The following is a 7,839-nucleotide window of genomic DNA, read 5'->3' on the forward strand; positions in this document are numbered from 1 at the left end:
CACTGCAGCCACTGTGCGCCGGTGGTGAAGGGAGTGCCGATCAAGCGGGCTGCTTTGTCCTGGATGGTGTTGAGCATCTGAGTGCTGCACTCATCCAGGCAAATGGAGAGTATTCCATCACACTCCTGACTTGTGCCTCGTAGATGGTGAAAAGGCTTTGGGGAGTCACTCGCCACAGAATACCCAGCCTCTGACCTGCTCTTGTAGCCACAGTATTTGTGTGGCAGGGCCAGTTAAGTTTCTGGTCAATGGTGACCCCCCAGGATGTTGATGGTGGGGGATTCAGCAATGGTAATGCCGTTGAATGTCAAGGGGAGGTGGTTGGACACTCTTGTTGGAGATGGTCATCACATCACTCAGATGTCTGAGGCCTCAGGGCCCAAGCTTGTGAATCAGTTTGCCAGTCTGCCCTCTGACCCCAGCTATTGGCTTTCCTGCCATGCTCTACACTATCAAGCCATTATGGTCCCTGGAAATTGAGGCAAACGAGAACCACTCAGGACACCAGGTTCAGGCTGACCAAGGTGCTGTCTGGATTCAGCATGGAGTTTTTAAACTCAGCAGCATTGTGCCCAGCAACTTAGCAAAACATATGGCAATGAATTACCGACCAGTTACGCTTGCGGCACTCACCCTGCAGCATGGATAAACCATACCGAGCACAACAGCCTCTTGGGATCACACTTCTGGGTGCCCAAACGGACTTATTTTGGTGACACATGGAAAGGACGAAGGCAATCTTTCGACTGGTGGCCCTCAAGTGACTGCTGTGGCCAGCCATCTGAACCTCTCCATGGTACTCCATTTATTCAGCATTCAAATTCTTACTGTGCCCACAATTTGCATTTGTGTAGTGCCTTTCATGTCGTAAAACAGCCCAAGGCGTTTCACAAGAGCAATTAAACAAAATTTGGCACTGAGCCACATGGAGGTATAGGCCAGGTGACCAAAAGCTTGGTCAGAGGTAGGTTTTTAAGGAGGGTGCTGAGAGAAAGACAGGGAATTCCAGAGCTTAGGGTTTAGACAGAAGAGATGGCCACCAATGGTGGAGTGAAGAAAATCAGGGATATGCAAGAGACCAGAATTGGAGGAGGGCTGAGATCTGAGATGTCAGGCTGAAAGAGGTTATAGAAATAGGGAGGGGCAAGGCCATGGAGGAATTTGAAAATAAGGAGGAGAATTTTAAAATCAAAGTGTTGGTGGATCAGGATCCAATTTATTACAAGCAATAATTAAGCAAAAAGAATATTCTGCCCATTCTATGCTGTGATGAGCAGCCCTGACTATTGATCTGTAGTGATAATTTAAGCAGGTGTGACTGAATGGTCTAACCAGTGTTATCAGCATTGACTGCAGGGTGAAGTAAACCAATTAAAACAAACAGTCATGACCACTTCTCACTCATTGTAAGCCCCAACTATCCAATATGCAGTTTGCGATGGAACACTCCCAATCTGATCTCATGTTTATCAAATATTTCTCCATTGAATTCAACGGGCCAGATTTCATTCTCGTTCAGAATACCTTGAGGCAACTTTGCCATTTTAAAAAAACATTCCAAACCACTTTTTGGTACATGATTCTTACGTGGCACTGCATCAGGAATTAGGACAATCCTTCATAAACAGCTGCTCAAACTTTCGTACCAAGGGTGGAACGCTGAAGATGCAATGGATTCAGATACCCAAATTTCTTACAGGTCTCATGCAGCTACTACAGATTAACTTCAAAATAACCGGGTCAGATTCCCTCCTTATTAGGAACAGGAGCCTGTCTGCAATTTTAGTAGGCCATTCAGCCCCACGATTCTGTTCCACCATTCAATCAGATCATGGCTGATCAGTACCCCATTTACCTGGCTTTGCTCCAAATCCCTTGTTACCATTAACAAAAATCTAGCCATCTCAGTCTTGAAACCTCCAATTGACCCAGCAACCATATACTGGTGAAGTTCCACATTTCCACCACCCTTTGAGAGGAGAAAGTGCTTACAGATTTCCCTCCTGAAAGGCCGAAGATTGTGCTTCCTTGTTCTCCACAATCTTCTTCTCCCTTCCCCCCCCCCCCCCCCCAAGAAAAAAATGGTTTCTCCATACCAACCCCATCGAATCCCTTTATCATTTTAAACACCTCAATTAGAAGATTCCTCAGCCTTATACCACGGCAACCAAGAGTCTTCAGTTTCTAGTGGTGCTAATATTTGAGGGGCGGAGGGTACCAATATTTGACTGGGGGCCGGCGGGGGGGGTCCCCTCACCTCACCTCAGGTGAAGTTAAAACACTGCAGAGCAAACAATAGAAGCGAAGCTGCGCGAACAGCTGGACAAATCATGTCTAATTTTATTTTGCAATGAAAAATAGGCGAGAACAGGAATTCGGTGAGCTGGTGGCCTATTTTAAAAAAACCTAACAAGCAACGAGATGTTTAAAATTTCACTGAGCTGCAAATAGTAACTTGCAGTTACTAAGACTGAATTTGCATTGGGCTTGTTGCCAATGCTGTTTCCTCTGCGTTATTCCACACCAGAGTCAGCTTCCTGCAAGTGGGGGTGGCCAGATTTCAGCAGCATTGATCTTTCCGTCAATGGAAAAAGGGGCTGCGTCAGTTTTTTTTCTGGACTCGGTCTGGTATAAATAGGGCTCTGCGGACCAGGTTCAGCATACAGCCATCATGAGCACCGCAAGCTACGAATCCTTCTTCCACCCACACAGGAGGCAGCGTTATGGGGACAGCCCGGCGCCCAGGACCTACGGAACTGTCCAGCATTTCAGGAGCAACTATGGAGGAAGCCTGAAGCCGGCCTACAGCACCTACACGTCGCCGTCTTTCTCGGTGAGGAAAGCCCACAGCGTCTCGTCCTCCTTGATGTCCTCGCTGGACACCTTCGACCTGAGCCAGGCCAGCGCCGTGACCAGCGAGTTCAAGGCGGTGAGGACCCAGGAGAAAGCCCAGCTCCAAGACCTCAATGACCGCTTCGCCAACTTCATCGAGAAGGTCCACGAGTTGGAACAACAGAACAGGGTGCTGGAGGCAGAGCTCTCCCTGCTCCGCCAGAAGCACGGGGGCCCCTCCAGGCTCAAGGGCATCTACGAGCAGGAGCTGAGGGATCTCAGGGTGGCCCTGGACGACGCCAAGCACGAAAGGCAGGCAGCCCAGAACGAGAGGGACCACCTGGAGGACACCCTGAAGAACCTGCAGGCCCGCTACGAGGAAGAGGTGCTCAACCGGGAGGACGCCGAAGGCAGGCTGATGGAAGTGAGAAAGGGCTCCGACGATGCCGCCTTGGCCAGGGTCGAGGTGGAGAAGAGAATTGACAGCCTGATGGACGAGATCGCCTTCCTCAAGAAGATCCACGAGGAGGAGATCGCCGAGCTGCAGGCGCAGATCCAGTACGCCCAGGTCTCCATCTCGGTGGACGTGGATGTGGCCAAGCCAGACCTCTCCTCCGCCCTGCGGGAGATCAGGAGCCAGTACGAGAAGGTGGCGGCCAAGAACGTGCAGTCGGCCGAAGACTGGTACAAGAGCCGCTTCGCCGTAATGACCGAGCACGCCTCCAAGGACAACGACGCGGCGAAGCAAGCCAGGGACGAGGTGGTCGAGTACCGGCGCCAGGTCAAAGCCAAGACCCTGGAAATCGACGGGGTGAGGGGAATGAACGAGGCTCTGGAGAGGCAACTACAGGAGCTGGACGAGAAGCAAGGTGGCGAGATCAACGCACTGCAGGTAAGGAATGGGAGGGAGAGACGGGCGGGAGGGGCAAGGGCGAGAGGGAGAGATGGAGATGGAAATAGACGGAGGCCGACAGCAAGAGAGCGAAAAGGAGAGAAAGGAGACCAGGAAAGAGGGAGACCACCAGCGACACAGAGATAAATATAAGCCAAGGCAATAGAGGGAGGGCTTCAGCGAGAGATAAAGGAGAGACAGGGAGGCAGATACACAAACAGAACGAATTAAACAGATAGCTACTAAATCAAAAGACAATTACAAAATGAGCAAGACGATAAGTGAAATCAGACAGGAAATAAGCGGAAGGAAATTGGGGAGAAAGGATCCGTGTGGATGGGGGGTCGCACTGACCATTGTTCAACTTCTTGAATCAGGATGCCATCAACCAGCTGGAGAACGAGCTCCGGACCACGAAGAACGAGATGGGCCGCTACCTGAAAGAATACCAGGACCTTCTGAACGTGAAAATGGCCCTGGACATAGAGATCGCAGCTTACAGGTAAATGGCCATCAGCACAAGGTGACCTGACGGCTGAAACAGGCCAACTTTACATTGGAACGGGAACGCAAGGGGTTGGAGTGAAGCGAAAGCTTTCAGACTGGGACAATGAAACCAGATCGCTTTTCTCAGTCATTGGAAGTGTGTTTTCTTTTATTCCTTGACTCGCTTGCATATTATTTCAGTTGTTGCACACTAACACACAAATCGGCAGTGAGGAACAGGGGTAGGCCATTCAGCCCCTCCAACCTGTTATGAACCACTGTGCACCGATTTCCTTTGGCGAACTGACTGCCTTGTGCGAGTTAGTACAGAGGGGCCTCTCGGCTGTGTCCATATTGTCAGTGGTCCCAACACAGGCTCTGTTTTTTTTTTGGGGGGGGGGGGAGGGAGGGAAATGGAGTCTAGATTCCCAGCATCGCTTGCAAGCTTCCTCCCTCCTCAAATAATTTCGACACAAAAAGGTCGAAGATTACTTTTTTTTTAAAAAAGAGCTTCACAAACAGGGCCACAAATAATCTGCGCAGAGTGAAGATCTTTGAGCAGAATGCGCTCTACTGACTCTGGAGGGCCGAATGGTGCAATGTCCCCACCCAGGAGGCTGCCTTGCACCATTTGGGCGTGGCACATAGCGGAGGGGTGGAGCTACTTTAAAACGTCCTTATGCGTTGGGAAATCTGAAAATTACTGCAGTGATTTTTTTAAAAACACATTCTAAGACCTGCACTCTCGAATCAGTAAAAACCGGGTGGCCGTGAGGAGCAAAACATTGCTCTCAATTCGTGTTAGCACTGAGGAACAGTCCTCTCCTGGCAAATAGCAGCAGAGTAGACGAACTCGGCTGTTGCCTGCTGCCAGACTTAATTCAGACAGCGGCATCGCTACCTCCAGCACGACTTTCTCAAGCTGGAACTCCCAGCACATAGCTTTCCCCCCCCCCCCTCCCAATACTTCGAATAACTTGTCAAATTAGATTTAATAAGGGGTCTTCAAAGTTATTAAGTGTTTTGATTGAGTAGAGAGAGAAAAACTGTTCCCACCGGCAGGAGAGTCATTAACCAAAGGACACCGATTTAAGATAATTGGAAAAACCAGGTCGAGATGGAGAATTTTATTTTTGAAATGCAGCAAGTCATGATCTGTAATGCACTGCCTGAAAGTGGTGCAAGCAGAAGTAACTTTCAAAAGGGGACAAAATTGCAGGTCGATGGGGAAAAAGCAGGCGAGTTGGACAGCCCTTTCTAAGAGCCAGCACAGGCACAATAGGCGAAACGGCTTGCATCTGTGCTGCATGATTCCAACTGAATTCAAACTTTTGCTAATGGAGCATTAAAAAAAGTGAACGTTGCCAAATATTCTTTTCCTCCAATTTTTATGACAATGAGAAGCATTTGAAATGTTTGTTCTGTCCACAGGAAACTGCTGGAAGGAGAGGAAACCCGCATTAACTATGCCAATGTGGGCAGTATGATCAGCGGCTACACTCACACTCAGAGTGCCCCCATTTACAGCAGGTCTAACTATTCCCTGCAAAGCAGCGCATACATGCTATCCAGCAGACCAGTCTTCGGCTCCTATTTTGGCAGCCAGGCAGAGGAAGACGAGGAGGAGGTCCTGCAGCAAACTTGTGTTTTGCCAGCGCAGTCAGCACCCCCAGATGAGACCAAGGAGACAGAAGGTAAAAGGCTTCTTCCAGTGGTAGTTTAAGGGCAGGACTTTTCAATCACTGAAAATTAGGTGTCAGCCATAGTTCAGTTGGCACCACTCTCGCCTGAGCCAGGAGAAGAAGGGTTCAAGTCCCACTCCAGAAACTTCAGCACATGATCTAAGCTGACACTCCCATTACAGTACTGAGGGAGTGCTGCACTGTCAGAGGTACAGTCTTTTGGATGAGACATTAAAATAAGGCCCCCTTCTGTCCCCTCAGATGGATGTAAAAGATCCAACACTCTTTCAAAGAGCAGGGGAGTTCTCCCTTGTGTCCTGGTCAACATTTATCCCTCAACCAGCATGACTAAAAACAGATTATCTGGTCACTATCACAATGCTGCTTGTGCAACCTTGCTGTGTGCAAATTGGCTGCCAGGTTTTACATTACAACAGTATTTCATTGGCTGTAAAGTGCTTTGGGACATACTGAATTTGTGAAAGATGCTGTAGAATTGCAAGTCTCGCTTTGTCTGCTTAGACGAAACAAAGAGCGACTTAACTTCACAATGCTCAGCATCTCCTGCTGATGGATTGTGGAGCTGGTACTGTCTCTCTTCCAAGTTTTCCCCTTTTGCTCATTCCAAGCAGGCAAGGACACAGCTCCAAATATGAAGCTGAGCAACATGGTCACTCTCCCTGCACCCTCATTCCAATTGCCCAGAGGATCTTCACTACTTGCAGCAGAATGCTGTTGCAAAGAAACAAGATCACTTGGATTGTGCTGAAAATCTGTCATGAGAAAACAAGGGCCATGATAGCTGGATTTAAGTGTGGAATAAATTGAATGTATGCATTCCTTAGCTTTGCATCTTCCATTTTGTCACAGCTGCTATCTTTGGATGTCAATATTTATTCTTATAAGTAGGCATTAAGTTCAGTTCGCCTGTCTGAAGTGCAGCATTTAGTGTTAGAAAGAAAGCCTTGAATACACATTGCTTTAATTTAAACAGAACACTAACATTTCACATTGATTTGTGTTTTTGAAGGTGAAGAGGAGGAAGGAGAAGCAGAAAATGGTGAAGAGGCAGAAGAAAAGGAGGATGAAGGGGATGAGGAAGATCATGCCCAAGGGGAGAGTGAAGAGAAGGAAGAGGAGGCTGAAGGGGGGAGCGATGAGCAAGAAGAAAGTGAAGACAAAGCTGAGGAGAAAAGCGCAGGCAAGGAGGAAACCAAGTAGGGAGCCAGTGATTAAAAGGTAGAGTTGAAGAAATGGGCAAACCAACCCCAGCCATCCATCAAATCTGAGCCAAAGATGCAATGCAAAAATGATCCAATGACAGTTTATGCTTTATGTGTTAAGATTGACTCAGTACATAATGTAAGAAAAAAATGAAATGCTTGTGTGGATTGTAAACTTAATGATGTGTAAGCATGGTTAACTTTTGAGGAATGCAAGCCATGCAATGAATATGACTGACATATGCCTCAGAAATACTAAAGCAATATCATTGTCATTATGCAGCAATTGTAAAACAAGGATCAGTGTGCAATTATTTAGAAAAGTAACCCAGGAAAATATGGTGCAAGTTTGTGGCAGGGCAAGTCACAATGGATGGTGCAATCAATAAACAACTCAGCAAATATAGCAAGTCTGGTTCATTACACAAACACAGCAACACACTGCAGCTACACAAAAAATAACCCATCTACAACAGAAAGGCTCATGACATTTGGCTGTCATCTTGGTAGATTAGCACTGACATAATAAGTGGAACAGGCTTGAGGGGCTGAATGGCTGTTTTAGCCAATCAATTGCTGGAAGCCAATCACCTAGAAACATCAATTAGAGATTGAAGTGAGATGAGAAACTTTAAACATTGAAACAGGGTTGCGAGAATGCAGCACTAGTGATTGAAGCAGAGATGTCAAAATTGGTTAGACAAGTGGTTGAAGGAACGGGACA

The 7,839-nt window shown here is 47.7% G+C and overlaps 1 protein-coding gene across 1 annotated transcript; it reads left to right on the forward strand.

Annotated features, from left to right (window-relative positions):
- Window positions 1-2,671: 2,671 nt before the first annotated feature.
- Window positions 2,672-7,534, forward strand: neflb (neurofilament light chain b). The gene is made up of 4 exons (XM_068001606.1): window positions 2,672-3,724; window positions 4,102-4,226; window positions 5,642-5,904; window positions 6,923-7,534. The coding sequence occupies exons 1-4, from the start codon at window positions 2,672-2,674 to the stop codon at window positions 7,111-7,113; spliced, it is 1,632 nt and encodes a 543-aa protein (XP_067857707.1). The 3' UTR covers window positions 7,114-7,534.
- The last annotated feature ends 305 nt before the right edge of the window (window positions 7,535-7,839 follow it).

The sequence above is a fragment of the Heptranchias perlo genome, chromosome 20, assembly GCF_035084215.1.
Source record: "Heptranchias perlo isolate sHepPer1 chromosome 20, sHepPer1.hap1, whole genome shotgun sequence".
In the NCBI taxonomy this organism is placed as follows: Eukaryota; Metazoa; Chordata; class Chondrichthyes; order Hexanchiformes; family Hexanchidae; genus Heptranchias; species Heptranchias perlo.

Bases quoted from the DNA above. Each gene is read 5' to 3' on its own strand.
- neflb (XM_068001606.1), top strand. From the start codon at position 2,672: ATGAGCACCGCAAGCTACGAATCCTTCTTCCACCCACACAGGAGGCAG. The intron at 3,725-4,101 runs GTAAGGAATGGG...TTCTTGAATCAG, and splicing joins GCGAGATCAACGCACTGCAG to GATGCCATCAACCAGCTGGA. The intron at 4,227-5,641 runs GTAAATGGCCAT...TTCTGTCCACAG, and splicing joins ATAGAGATCGCAGCTTACAG to GAAACTGCTGGAAGGAGAGG.